Source organism: Tinamus guttatus, unplaced genomic scaffold, assembly GCF_059628265.1.
Source record: "Tinamus guttatus ecotype Peru unplaced genomic scaffold, ASM5962826v1 Tinamus_guttatus_pri_ptg000922l, whole genome shotgun sequence".
NCBI lineage: Eukaryota > Metazoa > Chordata > Aves > Tinamiformes > Tinamidae > Tinamus > Tinamus guttatus.
Window position 1 is genome coordinate 22,520 of NW_028289456.1, and position 19,471 is coordinate 41,990.

Below are 19,471 nucleotides of genomic sequence, written 5' to 3' on the forward strand. Positions count from 1 at the left end.
AGTGGGGCAGTCCGGAGCGCGCGGCCACGGCGCAGCGAGCGGAGCACAGTGAGCGGAGCACAGCGCGCGGAACGGCCTTTATTGCAGCGCCGCGGGCTCCGGAAAACATTCCGGATTCTGTGGCTTGGGCGCTGGGGAACGCTCTGGATTCCGGGGCTATGGAAACGCAGCGGGTGCTGGGGAACACTCCGGAACCCAGGGCTACGGAAGCGCGGCAGGTTCCAGTGGATGCTCTGGATTCCAAGGCTCCGGAAACACAGGGGCCTCCAGAAAATTCTCTGGATTTGGGGGCTCCAGAAGTGCAGCAGGCTCTGGAAAACGCTCTGGATTCCGGGGCTCAGGGAGCACGGCGGGCGCCAGAGGACATTCCGCATTCCCGGGCTCGGGAATCGCGTCGGGCTCGGGCTGCAGCTCCTGCAGGCGCTGCAGGCAGCGCTGCACGGCGGCGCCGCCGCGGTGCGCCCGCTTGAGGCCGCGCGGCAGGTCCCGGCACGACGACAGGTTGAGGTAGGTGAGGGCTGGGCAGCCCTGCAGGACGGCGCTGGGGACGGTGCGGGGACAGTGTCAGCGTCCCCAGGGCCCTGCCAGCCCCGTGGGACCGGGGCGCGGGTGCATCCTGGGTGCATGGCGGGTGCACGGTGAATGCATCCCGGGGTGCATGGCGGGTGCATTGTGGCTGCATCCCAGGTGCATGGCGAGAGCATGGCGAATGCAAGGCAAGTGCATGGCAAATGCATTGCGGATGCATCCTGGGTGCACGGCAGGTGCATCTGGGTGCATGGCGGGTGCATCCCAGGTGTATGGCAGGTGTATTGTAGATGCATGGCAGATGCATCCCAGGTGCATGGTGAATGCATCCTGGGTCCATGGCGGGTGAATCCCGGGTGCATGGCGGGTGCATTGCGGATAAGTCCCGGGTGCAGTGCAGATGCAGGGCGGGTGCATGGTGGATGCAGTGCGGATGCACAGAGGGTGCATGGTGGATGCACGGTGGATGCAGTGCGGGTGCATGGTGGATGCAGTGCAGATGCAGGGTGGGTGCATGGTGGATGCACGGTGGATGCAGTGCGGGTGCATGGTGGATGCAGTGCGGATGCACAGAGGGTGCATGGTGGATGCACGGTGGATGCAGTGCGGGTGCATGGCGGATGCAGTGCGGATGCACAGAGGGTGCAGTGCGGGTGCACGGCGCAGCGCTCACCTGAGGGTGCTGGCGGTGACGGCGGTGGCGGCGAGGTTGAGCGCGCGCAGGGCGCCGCGCGCCGGGCCCTGCGCCAGGACGGCCAGCGCCTGCGCCAGGTCGCGCTGCCCGAAGCGCTGCCCGGCCACGTCGAGCTCGCGCAGGCTGTGCCGCCACTTGCGGGCGAGCAGCGCGCAGCCGCGCGCGGGGGGCAGCGCCGCCGCGCCGCAGCCGCCGGGCAGCCCCAGGTGCAGCTGCTCCACGTCTGCGGGAAGAGCCGCGCGGTCACCGCGGCGCAGGGCGGTCGCGGCCGTCATAGCGGCGGTGCCGCGTGCGGCGCTCACCGGGACACGGCAGCGCCTGCAGCCCCTGCGGCGTGACGCGGGCGCAGCCGCGCACGTCCAGCACGCGCAGGCGCGCGGCGCCGCGCAGCAGCCGCTGCAGCTCCGCGTCGCGCAGCGCCGAGCCGGCCGCCGACGCCAGGCAGAGCTCGCGCAGCTCCGCGAAGCCGCGCGGGGCCGCCCGGCCGCTGCCCTTGGCCGACCAGGGGACATTGAGCAGCCGCAGCACCTGGGGACACGCGGGCAGCGCGCTCGGCCCTGCCGCGCGTGTCCCCACTCCGTCCCCGTGTTCCCACCCTGTCCCCGTGTCCCCACATCCCTGTGCTGTCCCTGTGTCCCCACACTGACCCCATGTCCCTGCGCTGTCCCTGTGTCTCCGTGTCCCCACCCTGTGTCCCCTTGCTTTCCCTGCACTGACCCCGTGTCCCCACAGTGTCCCCATGTCCCCACACTGTCCCCATATCTCCGCGCCATCTCTGTGTCCCCATGTTCTCACACCGTCCCCGTGTCCCTTTGCTGTCCCGGTGCTGACCCTGTGTCCCCACTCCATCCCCACATCCCCGCACTGTCCCCATGTCTCCGTGTCCCCACACTGTCCCCACATCCCCGTGTCCCCACACTGTTCCCGTGTCCCCTTGCTTTCCCTGCACTGACCCCGTGTCCCCACAGTGTCCCCATTTCCCCAGTGTCCCTGTGTCTCTGTGTCTCCACACAGTCCCTGTGTCCCCGTGTTCCCACACTGTCCCTGTGTCTCCACACTGTCCCCACACTGTCCGTGTCCCCTTGCTTTTGCTGCACTGACCCCGTGTCCCCACACTGTCCCCATGTCCCCATGCTATCCGTGTCCCCACACTGTCCCCATGTCCCCGCGCTGTCCCTGTATCCCTGTGTCCCCGCACTGTCCCCATGTCCCCACACTGTCCCCGTGTCCCCTTGCTGTCCCCGCGCTGACCCCGTGTCCCCACACGGGGAGCTCGCGCTGGGGCCAAGCGCGTCCCCGTCACCCGCGGTGTCACCTGCAGCTGGGGACAGGCCACCTGCAGCTGCTCCACGGGCAGCGAGAGGTGCAGCGCGCTCTGCTCGATGGCCGCCGTCACCTCGAGGAGCTGCAGCTTGGGGCAGCGGCCGCTCTGCGGGACAAGGATTGGGGACAGTGTTGTGGTGTCCCCAGGTGTCACGCACGGTGTCCCCAAGCGTCACTTACGGCCAGCGCCGTCATGATGGCGCCCGTGCGGGGGCTCTGCGTGAGCCACAGGCGCCGCAGCCGCGCGCCGGCCACCTCCAGGAAGGTCCCCACGGCCGACGGCTCCACCTGGCGCGGGGACAGGGCCACTAGGATGTCACCTCCTTGCGGTGACATCCCCCCTGCTGTAGTGTCCCCTACCTGCGAGTGCTGCAGGTTCAGGCTGTCCAGGAGGGGACAGTGCGTGGCCAGGCCACCGAGGGCCTCCGTGGTGACACCGCTGCAGTGGGACAGCTCGAGGGATGCCAAGAGGGGACAGGAGTCCTGCAGCGCCTGTGAAGGGGACAGCGGGTGGCACAGGGCGCTCGGGGGTGGCACCTTGTCGCCAGTGCCACCCCCTGCGCCTTGGGGACCGCGTGTCACCTTGAGCACGATGGGGACGTGGCTCTTCCAGCCGCGCAGGGCGAAGTCACGGAGCAGCGAGAACCTGGGGGGACAGGGAGGCCAGTGGCATGCGGAGCCGCCACGCGGGGACACGGGGACACGGGGACACCCACCTGGTGGCCGCCAGCCAGCGCACGGCGGCCAGCGCCCGCCCCGGCGCCCGGCGGCCCCGCTCGCCCCAGCAGTGGCCCACGGAGACCTGGCGCCAGAGCAGGGGGCTGGCGGCCGCCCCGCGCCACAGGCGGCACACACGGGCGGCCCTGGGGACATGGGGACAGCGTGGGGACGGCACGTCAGCGGGGACAGTGTGGAGAGGCGGGGACAGTGTGGGGATATGGGGACAGCGTGGGGACAGCACGTCAGCGGGGACAGTGTGGGGATGTGGGGATAGAGGGACAGCATGAGGATGTGGGGACAGTGTGGGGACAGCACGGGGATGGCATGGGGACGAGGGGATAGTGTAGGGACAGCATGTCAGCGGGCACTGTGTGGGGACAGCGTGGGGACATGGGGACAGTGTGGGGATGCAAAGACGCGGGGACAGTGTGGGGACGCGGGGATAGTGTGGGGCATGGGGATGCGGGGATGTGGGGACGCGGGATGTGGGGACACGGGGATGTGGGGACACAGTGACATGGGGACGCGGGGACATGGGGACGTGGTGACAGGCACCTGCAGAGGAAGGGCACGGCGCCGTGGGCAGCCACCCCGTGCTGGAAGACCCGGACCAGCAGCTCCAGGGGCAGCCGCTGTCCCCATGCGCCCGGCACCGTGTCATCGTCCCGCGCCATGTCACCGCCTGGTGCCGTGTCACCGTCCCGTGCGGTGCCACCTCCCGGCGCCGTGTCACCTCCCGGCGCCGTGCCGCCGCCGTCCCCGGGCTCCTCCTTGCGCCGCCGCTTCCTCCCGGTGCCGGTGGCGGTGGCCCTGGCGCGGGGGGCCCGTGCGCGGCGCGGTGCCACGGGGGTGACGAGCAGGACGTCGTCGGGCGCCTCGTGCAGGACGTAGCCGGGCGCCACGCGCGGCCGCCGACGGGGACGGGGACGGGGGGGCGCACGGCCCCCCCCGGCCCCCGGTGCCACCAGGGCGGCTACGCGGGGGGGCCCCCGCGGGACCCTGGGGACGGGGTGAGCGCTGGGGGGGGGACCCTGCCGGGTGCCACCCCCGGGACGGGGTGTCCCCTCCCCGTGGGGACATGGGGCTATGAGGGCGCTGGGGGGGCGCCCAGGTACCGTAGGGGGGTCCCAGCCCCACGGGGTCCCTGTTCTGGGGGGTCCCAGCCCCATGGGGTGTCCCTAATCCCGGGGGGGTCCAAGGTCCGTGCGGGGTCCCATTCCCAAGAGAGGTCCCCATTTCCAGGGTGTTCCCGTTCCCAGGGAAGGATTCCCAGGTCCTCATTCCCAAGGGGATCCCCGTTCCCATGAGAAGTCCCGTTCCCAGTGGGGGGATCCCGTTCCCGGGACGGAGGAGTTCCATTCCCACAACAGGCGGGCTCTGTTCCTGAGGGGTTCCCTTTCCTGGTAGTTCCTGGTCCTGAGTGTGTCTCTGTCCCATGAGGGATCCCGTTCCCAGAGGAGGGTCCCATTCCTGGGGTTCCCGTTCCCGAGGGGGGCGGTTCCCATTCCCGGTGGATATGCCCATTCCCAGGGGGGTTTCCCATCCCCGGGGGTTCCCGTTCCCGAGGGGGGCGGTTCCCATTCCCGGTGGATATGCCCATTCCCAGGGGGGTTTCCCATTCCCGGGGATTCCCATTCTGGGGGAGGGGAGGGGGGTAGTTCCCGATCTCAGGAGGGTTCCCATTCCCAGGGGATCCCGTTCCCATTCCCAGGGGATCCCGTTCCCGGGGGTTTCCCGGTCCCGCGGGCGCAGGAGGTCCCGGGGCGGCCGCTGGGGGCAGGGCCGCGGCCGCGGGCACTTCCGGGCGGCGGCGCAGGGCAGGGGCCAGGGCGGCGGTGAGTGCCGGGACCGGGCCGAACCGAACCGGGCCGGGGGGAACCGGGCTGGAGGGGGCCGAACCGAACCGGGCCGGGCCGGGCCGGGCCGGGCGGGGGGAGGTGGCGCCGCTCACCTGCCGCCCGCGCGCGCGCCGCCATCTTGGACCGGGGCGGGGCGGGGGGCCGGGCCGAACCGGAACGAATCGGGCCGGAGCCGGCGGGAGCGAACCGGGCCGGAGCGAACCGGGCCGGAGCGGGGCGGAACCAATCGGCGCGGAACGGAGCCGACCGGGACGAACCGGAAGGGACCGGACCGGGCCGAGTGGGAACGGACCGGACCGGGCCGGACAACTGAGTGTCCAGAACCGGACTGGAATGAAACACACTGGACCGGACCAGAACGGACTGGACCAGAATGGACTGAACGGGAATGGACAGGACCAGAAGGCACCAGAACAGACCAAACTGGACCGAACCGAACCAGAATGGACCGGACTGGACCAGAACAGATTGTAATGGACTGGAACAGACTTCAACCGGAACGGACCTAATTGGACTGGAATGGACTGGGCTGAAAACAGGACAGAATGGGTCAAATTGGACTGAAATGGAACAGCCCAAAGAGAGCTGGATCGGAATGGACTGGGCTGGACCAGAACAGACTGGAATGGGCTGGAGAGGAACTGGAATGGAACGGAGCAAACTGGACTGAGCTGGACCAGGATGGACCAGAGCGGGTCAGAACAGACTGGAATGGACCGGACCAGACTGATATGGACCAGACTGGACCAGTTCAGAACTGGACCGGAATGAACCAGACCTGACCATAACAGACTGGTATGGACCGGACCGGACTGATAGGGACCAGACCAGAGCCAGAACAGACCGAACCAGACCTGACCATAACAGACTGGTGTGGACTGGACCGGACTGATATGGACCAGACTGGCCCGGAGCCAGAATAGAATACACCAAACTGGACCGGAACAGACTGAACTGGAGCGGAACAGACTGGCATGGACCAGATCAAACCAGAGCCAGAACAGAACAGACTGAACTGGAGCGGAACAGACTGGCATGGACCAGATCAAACCAGAGCCAGAACAGGACAGACTGAACCAGAGCAGAGCAGACTGATACGGAGTAGACTGGACTGGTATGGACCGGGCCAGACTGGAACCAGAACAGGATAGACTGAAGCGGGCCAGAACAGACCAAGTTAGTCCATAACAAACTGGTATGGCCTGGACTGGACCGGAACCAGAACAGGACAGACTGAACTGGTGCAGAACAGATTGGTGTGGACTGGACTGGACTGGAACCAGGAGTGAACAGCCTGAAATGGACCGTAACAGACTGAACTAGTCCGTAACACACTGGTAGAGACTGGACTGGAACCAGAACTGGACCAGAACAGACTGGACTGGCCCGTAACAAACTGCTCCGTCCCGGGGCCGGCGCAGGAGCGGAGCGGCCGGAGCGCGGGCGCGTGCCCGCCGGCCGTGCCCATCCGCGTGTCCCGCGTGTCCCAGGGCGCCGCTCCAGCCCCGCGTGCTGGGCCCGGTGCCGGCGGGGCGGCGCCGCGGCCGCTCCGGATGGGCGTCCCGGCCCGGCCCTCACCGCCGTCCCCGCAGCCCCCGGGGCCGCCCGGCGCCATGGAGGGACAGGGAGGTGACAGGCAGCTGCTGCGCCACGTCCTGGTGGCCGTCTTCGCCATGGGCTCCTGGGTGTCCGTCAACGCGCTCTGGGTCGAGCTGCCCGTCGTGGTCAAGGTGCTGCCCGAAGGTGAGTGCGCGGCGGCGGGGACACTGCAGGACGGGGGACGTGTCACCGCGGCGGACGTGTCCCCGCGGCCAAGGCGCCGTCCCCGCGCCACAAAGGCAGGAAGGACAGACCCTTCCTGCGCCGCGAGGCGCTGGCGCTGCCGGGTCCCCGCTGCCCGTCTCGGCGCCCCGGGGAGCCGAGCGTCCCCTGAGCGCGTCCCCTTGTCCCCAGGCTGGAGCCTGCCCGCCTACCTGACGGTGCTGGTGGCGCTGGGCAACGTGGGGCCGGCGGCGGTGGCGCTGGCGCAGCGGCTGCGCCCCGGCGCGCTGGGCGAGCGGCGCCTCATCGGCGCCATCCTGGCCGTGTCGGCGGTGGCCGCGCTGCTGCTGGCGCTGCTCTGGGACCGGGTGGCGCCGGTGGCCGGGCAGCCGCGCAGCGTGGCCTATCTGGCGCTGGCCTTCGTGCTGGCGGCCGCGTGCTGCACGTCCAACGTCACCTTCCTGCCCTTCCTGAGCCGCTTCCCGCCCGCCTTCGTGCGCACCTTCTTTGTGGGGCAGGGGCTGAGCGCGCTGGTGCCCTGCGCGCTGGCGCTGGCGCAGGGCGTGGGGCAGCCCGAGTGCCGCAACGGCACGCGGCCGCGCCAGCCGCGCGAGCGCTTCCCCGCCACCGCCTTCTTCTGGCTGCTGCTGGCCCTGCTCGCCGCCTCCGCGCTCGCCTTCGCCGCGCTGGCCGCGCCGCCGCCGCCGCCGCGCCGGGGACAGCGCGGGGACGCCAAGGAGGAGCCCGCCGAGGAGGCCTTCCCGCTGCAGGAGGTGGCGGCGGCGCCCACCGGGGACGTTCCCGCCGCGGCGGCGGCGGCGGCATCGCCGCGCTGGCGCACGCCGTACCTGCTGGCGCTGCTGGCGGCGGCGAGCGCGCTGGCCAACGGCGTGCTGCCCGCCGTGCAGAGCTACGCGTGCCTGCCCTACGGCGCGCGCGCCTTCCACCTCGCCGTGGTGCTGGGCAGCGTCGCCAACCCGCTCGCCTGCCTGGCCGCCTCGCTGCTGCTCTGCAGGTGGGCACGGCGCCCGCGCTCCCCGCGCGCTCCGTCCCCGCGCGCTCCGTCCCCACGTGCTCCCCGTGCGCTCCCTCCACGAACACCCTCCGTGCGCTCCCCACGCGCATTCCCCACGCGCTCCCACCACGCTCCCTCCGCGCACTCCTCACCACGCGCTCCCCACGCGGTACTCATCGCACGCTCCCTCCCCGCACTCCCTGCGTGCTCCTTCCCCGCACGCTCCCGCGCATTCCCCGCGTGCTCCCGCGTGCTCCCTCTGCTCCCTCCCTGCGTGTTCCCTGCATATTCCTGCCACACGCTCCCCACGTGCTCCCCACCACGCACTCCCTCCCCGCGTGCTCCCCACATGCTCCCTCTGCTCCCTCCCTGCGCGTTCCCTCCCTGCGTGCTGCCTGCGCGCTCCCCACGTGCTCCCTCCACGCGCTCCCCACGCGCTCCCCGCGTGCTCCCTTCCCGCATGTTCCCTCCCCATGCACTCCCTCCGTGTGCTCCCTCCCCACACGCTCCTCGTGCTCCCCACGCGCTCCCAACACGGGCTCCCTCCCCATGGGCTCCCTCTCCCCACGCTCCCTCCTCGTGCTCCCCACGCGCTCCCTCCCCACGCGCTCCCTCCCCATACACTACCTCCCCGCGTGCTCCCTCTCCGTGTGCTCACCCCTCACGGCCCCGTGCGCAGGTCGGCCGCGGCGCTGGGCGCCGTCGCGGCGCTGGGCGCTGCCCTCGGTGCCTACCTGCTGGTGCTGGCGGCGCTCAGCCCCTGCCCGCCGCTCGTGGGGAGCAGCCTGGGCACCGCGCTCGTGGTGAGACCGCGGGGACGGCGACGGGAGCGGGGACGGGGACGGCGACGGGAGCGGGGACGGGGACGGGGATGGGCTCCCCGGGGAGGGCGCTCGCACAGGGGCCACGGCCCAGGGGTGCTGCCACCGCTGGGTCTTTGGGGGGGCTCAGGGTGACGTCCCGGGGGTGCCACCACCAGTGCCACCATGGGGAGTCAGTCCCAGGGTCCTGTCCTGTGGGTGCCACCACCAGTGCCAGCATGGGGAGGGGTGTTGGGCTTCGGGTGCTGTCCCAGGGGTGCCACCACCGCCGGTGCCACTGGGGAGGTGGGGTTGGTCCTGGGGTGCCATCCCATGGGTGACATTGTTGGTGCTTCCACGGGGAGGGGGGCTGGTCCCAAGGTGCCATCCCGGGGGTGCCACCAGCAGCGCTTCCCTGGGGAGTCGTGGTTGGTGCCGGGGTGCCCGCGCGTGGCGGTGCCACCGCGGCCCCGCTGCCATGTGCCCGCCGCAGGTGCTGGCGTGGACGCTCGTGGCGGGGCTGTTCGGCTACCTGCGCGCGGCGGCGGGCTCGCTGCTGCACGCGGCGGGGCGCGCGGCGCTGCAGCGCTGCGGCGCGGCCATGCAGGCGGGCGCGCTGCTGGGCGCCCTCGCCATCTTCCCCCCGGTCAGCGTCTACCACCTCTTCCGCAGCGGCCGCGGCTGCGGCGACGACTGCGCGGCCTGAGCGGGGGGCGCCGCTGCCGCCCGCCCCCGGGGCCCCCTCCGTGGGGACGCGGCGCGCGCGGGGACGCTGCTGCCGCTGCCACTGCTGCTGCTGCTGCTGCTGCTGCTGCAATAAAGTTTTGTACCGCGTCTGGGCTGCAGTTTGGGGGGACACCCGTGTCACCAGGCTGGGGGCGTTGGGGACACTTGGGGGGGACACCTGTATGTCACCTCCGTGTCACTGGCCTGGGGGGGGTTGGGGACACCCCTGTGTCACCCTCCTGGGGGCAGCTGGGGACACCCATGTGTCACCCGCCTGCGGGAAGGGACAATTCCGTGTCACCAGCCTGGGGAGGGGAGGTTGGGGACACCCCCATGTCACTGACCTGGAGGCACTGGGGACACCCCTGTGTCACTGGCCTGGGGAGGGAAATATCCCTGTGTCACCGGCCTGGAGGTAATGGGGACACTCCTATGTCACCAGGCTGGGAGGGGGAGGGACACCCCTGTGTCACCGTCGGGGAGGCACTGGGGACACCCCATGTCCCCATCCTGGGGGGGGAACAACCCTGTGTCACCATCCTGGGGGCGCTGGGGACGCCCTCGTGTTACCAGGCTGGGAGGCAGGGGACACCCCCGTGTCACCGGCCTGGGAGGGTTGGGGACACCCCCGTGTCCCTGGGCTGGGGGACAGAGAAGGTGGGGGGCAGCTGGGGACACAGCGGGGAGGGGACAGCCCCGTCCCGGGATCCCCGGCCCCGCCCCCGAGCAAGCCCCGCCCCCGAGCCCCGCCCCCCACGTGTTCGCGCGCTCCCGCCCCTCGCTCCGCCCCTCCGCTCAGGGGGGCGTGTCCCTCATGCGCCACGCCCCCTCTGGCCATTCCCGCGAAAGGTCGGAGGCGGCCAACCGGGGCGCGAGGGGCGGGGCGACCCCGCCTCCCGCGCCCGCCCGGGCCAATGGGCGCCGCGCTCCCGGCGGCGGGGCGGCCCGCGCCCCGCCCCCTCCCCGTGGGGGGCGGCCAATGGGCGCGGTTGGCGCGCGCGGCGGGGCGGGGCGGGGCGGCGGGGCGGGCCAATGGGCGCGCGCGGCGGGGCGCGGGGGGGGCCGTCCCGGGCCGGGCCGGGCCGGTCGCGGCAGGTGACAGCGGCCATGGGGCTGCGGCGGACGGTGAGGGGGACTGCGGCGCCGGGACCCCCCCGGGGGCACCCCGGGACCCCCCGGGACCCCCCTGAGCGGCCCCCGGGACTCCCGGGACCCCCCCGACTCCCCCGGGACCCCCCGAGCCCCCTCCGGACCACCCCCGAGTCGAGTCCCTCCCTCGGGATGTCCCTCCCGGACCCTCCCCGGGCACCTTGGACCCCTCCCGGGATATCCCTGGGGAATCGCTCCCGCCGGAGTACCCCGTAACGACCCAGATATCCCGGATAGACCTCCGGGATATCCCTCGTCCCGCCCCCGCCCCGGGATTCCCGTCGGGAATATCCCCATGGATCCCTACGGCTCCCCCGGGATCCCCGCTCTCCCGGTCATGTTTGGGGATTCCCCCGTGCCCCCACCCGGGAATCCCCCGGGATGTCCCTCGGGACACCCCCATGCCCCCCCGCTCCGGGTCTCCCCTGCAGAACCGCCCCCACCCCCCCACAAGGATCCCCCTGTTCCCCGGGATCCCCCCCAGGAATCTCCCCGCACCCCCCCCCGGACCCCCCACCCCGGGAAACGCCCCCCCCACCAGCACATTCCCCCCCCCCCCCGCAATATCCCATGGGAAACCCCGAGGGATTCCCCTTGGGAACCCAAGCCCTGGAATTCCCTTGGGATTCCCTCGGGATCCCCATTTAGGGAACACCGCCCCCCCCCCCCCCCGCACTCCTTGAACACCCCCCCCAGAACCCGCATTTAGGGACACTCCCCCCCATCCCCCCCACCCCGTTGGGGACCCCCTTGGCGACCCCCACCTTGAGCCCCCCCCCCCGGGCCTCGCGCCCCCCCCCCCAGCGCCACCTCCCCCCCAAGGCCACCGGCGCCACCGCATCCTTGGCCACCCCCGCGCGGGGCCCCCCGGCCAAGGCCGTGGAGGGGACCCCCCCCCCGTGTCCCCCCCAGGTCCAGCTGTGCCGCTCCCCCCCGCTGCTGCCACCGCGGAGCCGCCCGCGCGCCGCCCCCGCCGCGGCCCCACGGTGAGTGTCACCCCTCGGGGACGGCGGCAGCGCGGGGGGTCGGTGTCACCCTGACGCCGTGTGTCCCCGCAGGGCGCGGGTGCGCCCGGCGCTGCTGGCGCTGGGGCTGGCGCTGCCCCTGGCCGGCGGCACCTGGTACCTGTGGGCCGAGCGGCAGCAGCGGCGCCGCCTGCGGCTGCTGCTGGACGGCGTGGGGCGCTTCGGCAGGTGGGGACACGGGGACAGCGCTGGGGACACGAGGACAGCGCTGGGGGTGGTGGGGGACCACGGGGCGCTTCGGCAGGTGGGGACACGGGGACAGCGCTGGGGACACGGGGACGGCGCTGGGGGTGGTGGGGGACCATGGGGCGCTTCGGCGGAGGGGACATGGGGACAGCGCTGGGGACACAGGGACAGCGCTGGGGACACGGGGACGGCGCTGGGGATGGGGGGGCACCACGGGGCGCTTCGGCAGGTGGGGACACGGGGACAGCGCTGGGGACACGGGGACGGCGCTGGGGATGGGGGGGCACCACGGGGCGCTTCGGCAGGTGGGGACACGGGGACAGCGCTGGGGACACGGGGACGGCGCTGGGGATGGGGGGGCACCACGGGGCGCTTCGGCAGGTGGGGACACGGGGACAGCGCTGGGGACACGGGGACGGCGCTGGGGATGGGGGGGCACCACGGGGCGCTTCGGCAGGTGGGGACACGGGGACAGCGCTGGGGACACGGGGACGGCGCTGGGGGTGGTAGGGGACCACAGGGCGCTTCGGCAGGTGGGGACAGGGGGACAGCGCTGGGGACACGGGGACAGCACTGGGGGTGGTGGGGGACCATGGGGTGCTTCGGCGGAGGGGACACGGGGACAGTGCTGGGGACATGGGGACAACGCTGGGGACGGGGGGCACCACGGGGCGCTTCGGCAGGTGGGGACACAGGGACAGCGCTGAGGACATGGGGACAACGCTGGGGACGGGGGGCACCACGGGGCGCTTTGGCAGGTGGGGACACAGGGACAGCGCTGAGGACATGGGGACAACGCTGGGGACGGGGGGCACCACGGGGCGCTTTGGCAGAGGGGACACGGGGACAGCACTGGGGACAGGAGGACAGCGCTGGGGATGGGGGGGCACCATGGGGCGCTTCGGCGGAGGGGACATGGGGACAGCGCTGGGGACAGTGCTGGGGACAGGAGGACAAGCGCTGGGGATGGCGAGGCACCACGGGGGCGCTTCGGTGGAGGGGGCACGGGGACAGGGGGGGCACCACGGGGCGCTTTGGCAGGTGGGGACATGGGGACAGCGCTGGGGACATGGGGACAGCGTTGGGGACGGGGGGGGGCCTATGGGACGTTTCAGCAGGTGGGGGCCATTGGTGACAACATTGGGTCTGGAGAGGGGGACACTTTGGCAGGCGGGGACTGCTGGGGACAATGTTGGGGCTGGGGGGTGCCCTGTGGGACACTTTGGCGGGCGGGGGCCACCTGGGGTGACAGTGTTGGGTCCGGGGGTCCCACGGGCCACGCGGGTGGGCGGGGGCCGCCGGGTGACGGTTCCGGTGCCGGGGGACACCGCGTCCCCGCGTCCCCCAGGTCGCTGGCCGTGGGCGTCCACATCTCCCTGGACTACTGGTGGACGGAGCACGTGGCCCTGCGCGGCCTGGACCAGGTGCGCCCGTGTCACCCGCGGCGGTGTCCCCTGTGCCACTGTTACCTGCCCTGCATGTCCCCTGCACCCACGTCACCCGCACTGGTGTCACTCACACTGGTGTCCCCCATGCCTCGTGTCCCCATGCCAGTGCCGCCCGCACTGCATGTCCCTTCCGCTGCATGTCTCCTGCGCCAGTGCCACCCGCGCCGGTGTTCCCGGGGCCAGTGTCCCCTGTGCCCGTGCCCCCGTGTCAGTGTCCCCTCTGCCGGTGTCCCTTGCACTGGTGCCACCCGCGCCACGTGTCCCCGGTGTCCCCTGCACTGTGTGTCCCCCGCGCCGCATGTCCCCTGCACCAGTGTCCCCCACGCCGGTGTCCCCTGCGTCCCCCACAGCCCGGGTGCTGAAAGGACCCCCGCAGCAGTGTCCCCTGCGCCGTGTGTCCCCTGCGCTGCGTGTCCCTCGTGCTGCTGTCCCCGTGTCCCCCGTTGGTGGGTACTGATGAGACACCCGCGTTGGTGTCCCCGCTGTTCCTGGTGTCCCCGCGTCCTTGTGTCCTTGTGGCAGGCGCTGACCCCCGCCTTCCCCCATGCTGGTGTCCCTGCTGTCCCCATGTCCCTGTGGCAGGCGCTGACAGGAGCCCCGTGCTGCTGTCCCCGCTGTCCCCACTGTTCCTGCGTCCCTGTAGATGGGTGCTGACCCCCCCCACCCCGTGCTGCTGTCCCTATGTCCCCACAGTGGGCGCTGACGAGACCCCTGCACCACTGTCCCCGTGTCCCCACTGTCCCCACATCCCCGTAGGTGGGTGCTGACCACCCCCCTCCCCCATGCTAGTGTCCCCATGTCCCTGTGGTGGGCACTGATGAGACCCCCGCGCCGCTGTCCCCGTGTCCCCGCTGCCCCCACGTCCCCGTGGGCGGGCGCTGAGGGGGCCTGTCCCTCCGTGTCCCCACACCCATCCCCGCGTGTCCCCGCATCCCCGCGGCGGGCGCTGACACCCCCCGCACCCCGCGCAGGCCGGCGCCGCGTTCCAGGCGGGAATGTCGCGGTGCCACCAGCGCGCGGCCGAGCGGCTGCTGCGCGGGGCCCTGCGCAACGGCGGCCTCTACATCAAGCTGGGCCAGGGGCTCTGCTCCTTCAACCACCTCCTGCCGCCCGAGTACGTGACCACCCTGCGCCTGCTGGAGGACCGCGCGCTGCAGCGCCGCCACCGCGAGGTGCGCGGGGACACGGGGACACCAGGGGGACACGGGGATGTGCGGGGACACGGGGATGCGCGTGAGGACACTGCAGGGATGGGTGCATAGACACTGGGGACACCAGGGACACACGGGGACATGCGGAGGTGGGTGTGGGGACACCGTGGGGACGGGCAGGGACATGCAGGGATGGGCACGGAGACACAGTGGGGATGGGCACAGGGACATGCAGGGGACAGGCTTGGGACACACAAGGGACGGGCATGGGGACACCATAGGGATGGGCGCAGGGACACTGCAGGGACGCAAGGAGACAGGCGTGAGGACACACAGGGACGGGTGTGAGGACACGCGGGGACGGGCACGGGGACAGCACCGTGCTGGGCATAGGGACAGCGCGATGATGGGCATGGGGACACCATAGCTCCAGTCGTGGGGACACCAACACCCTGAGCTTGGGGACAGCATCACGCTAGGCATGGGGACACCATGGCCCCAGGGACGCCACCACGGTGGGCATAGGGACAACGTGGCACAGGGACGCCACCATGATTGTGGGGACGCCATGGCCCCATGGACAACAGCAGCTTGGGATGGGGACACAACCCTCCTGCATATGGTGACACAATGGTCCCAGATATGGGGTGGGGACACCATCATCCTGGGCATGGGGACACCATGGTCCCAGATATGGGGACACCACCGTCATGGTCATGGGGACACAAGCCTCCCGCATATGGCGACACAATGGTCCCAGATATGGAGGCACTGCTATCCTAGTAATGGGGACACGACCATGCTGGATATGGTGACACCCTGGTCCCAGATATGGGGGTCACCATCCTGGGCATGGGGACACCATGATTCCAGGTACAGGGACACTGCTGTCATGGTCATGGGGACACCATGGTTCCAGATACGGGGACACCGTGGTCCCAGATATGAGATGAGAACACCATGACCCCAGATATGGGGACACTGCCATCCCAGGCACAGAAACACCTGGCCCTAGTCAAAGGCCACCATGACCCCACATACAGCAATGCCACCCCCCCTGGGGACATGGGGCCACAGCGTCCCCCAGCCTGCAGGCGCATGGGAGGACCAGGCCCCCCAATGTGTGCCAGGCCACCTCGTGTCCCTCGGTGTGGCCGGGCCACCTCGTGTCCCCTGTGTCCTGCAGGTGGACGAGCTCTTCCTCGAGGACTTCCAGACGACGGCGGCCGGGCTCTTCCAGGAGTTCGACTACGAGCCCGTGGCGGCCGCCAGCCTGGCGCAGGTGCACCGCGCCACGCTGCACGACGGCACCCCCGTGGCCGTCAAGGTGGGGACACGTGGGGACATGCACGGGGCCCGTGGCCATCAAGGTGGGGACACGTGGGGACACGTGGGGCCAGTGGTCGTGAAGGTGGCCGCCGCGTTGGGAACAGGGACACGCATGGTGCCAGCAGCCATGAAGGTGGGGATGTGCTGGGGACGGGGACACGCGTGGGGGACACGGTGGTGACGCACGGTGCCAGTGGCCATGAAGGTGGTGCCATGTCAGGAATGGAGATGTGTGTGCGGGACATGGCAGGGACACACACAGGGCCGGTGGCCATGAAGGTGGGGATGCGCTGGGGATGGGGACACACGAAGAGGACACAGCGGTGACATGCAGGGGGCTGGCGGCTGTGAAGGTGGGCACCGTGCTGAGGACATGCGCGGTGGCCGCGGCGGTGACGTGCGTGGTCTTGGTGGGTGCTGGGCCGGGATGGGGACGCGTGGTGGCCGCGGCGGTGACGTGCGCGGTGCCGGTGGGCACTGGGGCAGGATAGGGCCATGCGGTGGCCGCGGCGGTGACGCGCTGTCCCCAGGTGCAGTACATCGACCTGCGTGACCGCTTCGCCGGCGACATCCGCACGCTGGAGCTGCTGCTGCGCATCGTGGAGTTCATGCACCCCGGCTTCGCGCTCAGCTGGGTGCTCCAGGTGGCAGCGCCCCCCGGGGACAGCCCGGTGTCCCCCGCGCTGCCACCGTGTGACCCCGGCCCCGTCCCCAGGACCTCAAGGGCACCCTGGCGCAGGAGCTGGACTTCGAGAACGAGGGCCGCAACGCGGAGCGCTGCGCCCGCGACCTGCGCCACTTCCCCTACGTCGTGGTGCCCCGCGTGCACTGGGACAAGTGCAGCAAGGTGGGGACGGGAGGGGACAGAGGGCAGGGACCATAGGGACAGCAGGGACCTGGGCGGCAGGGACCAGCAGGGACACAGCGGGGACCATAGGGACAGCAGGGACTGGGCAGGGATGGCAGGGATGATGGGCACAGCAGGACCCAGGCAACAGGGACGACGGGCACAGTGGGGACCAGGGACGACGGGCAGAGCCAGGATGGCAGCACCACAGGGAGCGCAGGGGCAGGAACCAGGGTGGCAAGGAGTAAGGTAGGGGACAGGGAACGAGGACCTGGGCACAGTGGGATCAGGGTGACAGGGACGAGGAGACCGAGAGCTCAGGGACAGCAGGGGGAGGCGGCAGTGACAGCGGGGACCCTGGGGACAGCGCGAGCTCCCCAGGTCTGACCGTGCGCCCCTCAGCGGGTGCTGACGGCCGATTACTGCGAGGGCTGCAAGATCACCAACGTGGAGGCCATCCGGCAGCAGGGCCTGCGCGTGCAGGACGTGAGTGACAGTGGGGACACGCGGGGACGCGCAGGGGACGCACGGGGACATGCGCTGAGCCGCCCCGTCCCGCAGGCCGGCGACAAGCTGGTGCGCGTCTTCGCCGAGCAGATCTTCTACACGGGCTTTATCCACGCGGATCCGCATCCCGGGAACGGTACCAGTGCCCGGGCGGGCTCTGCGGCGGGCTGGGGCCATCGCGGTGTCCCCTGTGACCCGCGGTGTCCCCCGGCAGTGCTGGTGCGCAGGGGCCCCGACGGCAAGGCGCAGCTCGTGCTGCTCGACCACGGCCTCTACGAGGTCCTCAGCGAGCGGTGAGCGCCGCGGCGGGGGGACACGGCGCGTGGCACCGTCCCCGGGTCACCCCGTCCCCGCGGCGGGGGGACACGGCGGGTGGCACCGTCCCCGGGTCACCCCGTCCCCCTGACGTCCCCGCGGTGGCGCAGGGACCGCAGCGCCCTGTGCCAGCTCTGGAGGGCCATCGTCCTGCGCGATGACGCGGCCATGAAGAGCTGCTCGGCCAAGCTGGGTGTCGAGGGTGAGCGCAGGAGCCGCCAGCCCCTGTCCCCAACTGCGTCCCCAAGGGGCGGCCATGGAGCTCCTTGTCCCCAAGGGGTCCCCCCCAGCCCTCATCATTCAGGCACCCTCTCCCCTTGCAGCCTCCTCCCTTGCGTCCCTGGAGGTGCCGCAGCCCCAGGACCGTCCCCAAGCGTCGCCCTCCTGTGTCCCCGCGCCAGCCCCCTCCTGGCTCTGTGGGGCCCGTGTCCCCATGTCCCCAACAGGATCCCCCCCACTTTGCCCCTCATCATTCCAGGACCTTCTCCCCTTGCCACCCCCGGGGTGCTGCAGCCCTGGGACTGTCCCCAACGCGTCACCCCCCCGCAGCCCCCAGGCCAGCCCCCTCCTCGCTCCACAGGGCCTCATGTGGGTGTCCCCATGTCCCCGTGTGCAGGTGTCCCTGTGTCTGGGTGGCCCCATGTCCCTGTGTGCAGGTGTCGCCGTGTGTATGTGTCCCCATGTCTCCGTGTGTGGGTGTCCCCATATCCCCACATCTCTCTGCCTGGGTGTCCCTGTGCCCAGGTGTCCCCCTGTGTTCCTGCGTGCACATGTCCCCATGCGTGGGTGTTCCTGTGTCCAGGTGTCCCCAAGTCCCTGCATGCAGGTGTCCCCGTGTCTGGATGTCCCTGCGTAGGGGTGGCCCTGTGTGTGGATGTCCCTTTGTCCCTGCGTGTGGGTGTCCCAGCCGGGGGTCTGGGTCCCCCCGCACGCGGGTGTCCCCGTGTCCAGATGTCCCCATGTCTGTGTGTCCCTGCGTGCGGGTGTCCCCATGTCGGGGTGTCCCCGTGTCCAGACGTCCCCATGTCTGTGTCCCTGCATGCGGGTGTCCCCGTGTCCACCCGTCCCCATGTCTGTGTCCCCCCGCAGACTACCTGCTGTTCTGCGAGATGCTGCTGCAGCGGCCGCTGCGCGGGGGGCGGCTGGCGGCGGCGCTCACGCGGGCCGAGCGCGCCTACATGCAGCGCATGGCGGCGCGGCGCTTCGGGCACGTGGCGCAGGTGCTGCGCGCGCTGCCGCGGCCCATGCTGCTGGTGCTGCGCAACATCAACACGGTGCGCAGCACCGCCGCCGCGCTCGGCGCGCCCGTCGACCGCTACCGCCTCATGGCCCGCAGGTGAGCGGGGACGCAGCGGGGCGCCGCGGGGGCCGCGCGGTGCCGCATGTGTCCCCGTGTCGCGTCACACGCGTCCCTGTGTTGCCTGGCAGCGCCGTGCGCAGCCTCAGCCGCCTCCGCGGGGACCGGGCGGCCGGGCTGGGCGGCAGCCGCCTGGGCCGCTGGCTGCGCGTCGCCTGGGACAGCCTCAAGTTCGAGGTGGCCCTCAGGTAACGGCGGGGGGACCCGCGGGGGACGGGGGACACAGCGGGGGTCCCCACAGGGGACGTGGGGACACGGGAGGGTTCCCACAGGGGCCATGGGAATACAGGGGCGTTCTCAGAGGGGGACATGGCGACACGGGGTGGGTCCTCATAGGGGGACAGGAGGATACAGGGGGGGTCCCCACAGGGGACTTGGGGACATAGGGAGGGTCCCCATAGGGGCCAAGGGGGTTCCCACAGGGGACATAGGGACACAGGGGAGTCCCCACAGGGGACATAGGGGAAGGTCCCCACAGGGAGGTGCCCACATGGGCCATGGGGACACAGCGGGTCCCCCCAGGGGCCATGGGGACACAACGGGTGCCCCGTGTCCCCTAGGCTGGAGAGCGTCTCCACGAAGGTGACGGTGGCGGCGCTGCGGCTGCTGGTGGCCTGGGGGCTGCTGGCGCCAGGCGAGTGGCTCCGCGAGCAGCTGCAGGCCGAGGGCACCCAATAAACCGGTGCCAGCGCTGCCACCACGGCTGCTGTCATTGCTGTCACCCGGTGTCA

At 71.2% G+C, this 19,471-nt stretch overlaps 3 protein-coding genes across 3 annotated transcripts; 2 read left to right on the forward strand and 1 right to left on the reverse strand.

The window, feature by feature from the left end:
* Nucleotides 1–201: 201 nt before the first annotated feature.
* On the reverse strand, nt 202–3,939 carry FBXL6 (F-box and leucine rich repeat protein 6). Its single transcript, XM_088538024.1, has 9 exons — nt 3,821–3,939; nt 3,262–3,408; nt 3,128–3,191; nt 2,906–3,037; nt 2,726–2,833; nt 2,538–2,651; nt 1,525–1,750; nt 1,202–1,445; nt 202–541 (listed from the first exon to the last, which is right to left on the reverse strand). Exons 1-9 carry the CDS (start codon nt 3,937–3,939, stop codon nt 202–204), a joined length of 1,494 nt encoding a protein of 497 aa, XP_088394150.1.
* Nucleotides 3,940–6,718: 2,779 nt separating this feature from the next.
* On the forward strand, nt 6,719–9,406 carry SLC52A2 (solute carrier family 52 member 2). Its single transcript, XM_088538057.1, has 4 exons — nt 6,719–6,867; nt 7,078–7,900; nt 8,580–8,703; nt 9,194–9,406. The coding sequence occupies exons 1-4, from the start codon at nt 6,738–6,740 to the stop codon at nt 9,404–9,406; spliced, it is 1,290 nt and encodes a 429-aa protein (XP_088394183.1). The 5' UTR covers nt 6,719–6,737.
* Nucleotides 9,407–10,533: 1,127 nt separating this feature from the next.
* ADCK5 (aarF domain containing kinase 5) lies at nt 10,534–19,418 on the forward strand. Its single transcript, XM_088538025.1, has 15 exons — nt 10,534–10,551; nt 11,488–11,561; nt 11,592–11,768; nt 13,135–13,210; nt 14,206–14,406; nt 15,572–15,712; nt 16,245–16,358; nt 16,430–16,561; nt 16,964–17,047; nt 17,123–17,204; nt 17,283–17,361; nt 17,494–17,585; nt 18,473–18,719; nt 18,812–18,928; nt 19,301–19,418. The coding sequence occupies exons 1-15, from the start codon at nt 10,534–10,536 to the stop codon at nt 19,416–19,418; spliced, it is 1,752 nt and encodes a 583-aa protein (XP_088394151.1).
* Nucleotides 19,419–19,471: the final 53 nt, after the last annotated feature.

Excerpts from the sequence above, each read along its gene's own strand:
- FBXL6 (XM_088538024.1), bottom strand. The coding sequence starts at position 3,939 with ATGGCGCGGGACGATGACACGGTGCCGGGCGCATGGGGACAGCGGCTG. Across the intron at positions 3,409-3,820 it reads GCCGTGCCCTTCCTCTGCAG|GGCCGCCCGTGTGTGCCGCC; the intron begins GTGCCTGTCACC and ends CCATGTCCCCAG. Across the intron at positions 3,038-3,127 it reads ACGTCCCCATCGTGCTCAAG|GCGCTGCAGGACTCCTGTCC; the intron begins GTGACACGCGGT and ends TCCCCTTCACAG.
- SLC52A2 (XM_088538057.1), top strand. The coding sequence starts at position 6,738 with ATGGAGGGACAGGGAGGTGACAGGCAGCTGCTGCGCCACGTCCTGGTG. Across the intron at positions 7,901-8,579 it reads GCCTCGCTGCTGCTCTGCAG|GTCGGCCGCGGCGCTGGGCG; the intron begins GTGGGCACGGCG and ends CCCCGTGCGCAG. Across the intron at positions 8,704-9,193 it reads GCCTGGGCACCGCGCTCGTG|GTGCTGGCGTGGACGCTCGT; the intron begins GTGAGACCGCGG and ends TGCCCGCCGCAG.
- ADCK5 (XM_088538025.1), top strand. Across the intron at positions 16,562-16,963 it reads ACTGGGACAAGTGCAGCAAG|CGGGTGCTGACGGCCGATTA; the intron begins GTGGGGACGGGA and ends TGCGCCCCTCAG. Across the intron at positions 17,048-17,122 it reads AGGGCCTGCGCGTGCAGGAC|GCCGGCGACAAGCTGGTGCG; the intron begins GTGAGTGACAGT and ends CCCGTCCCGCAG.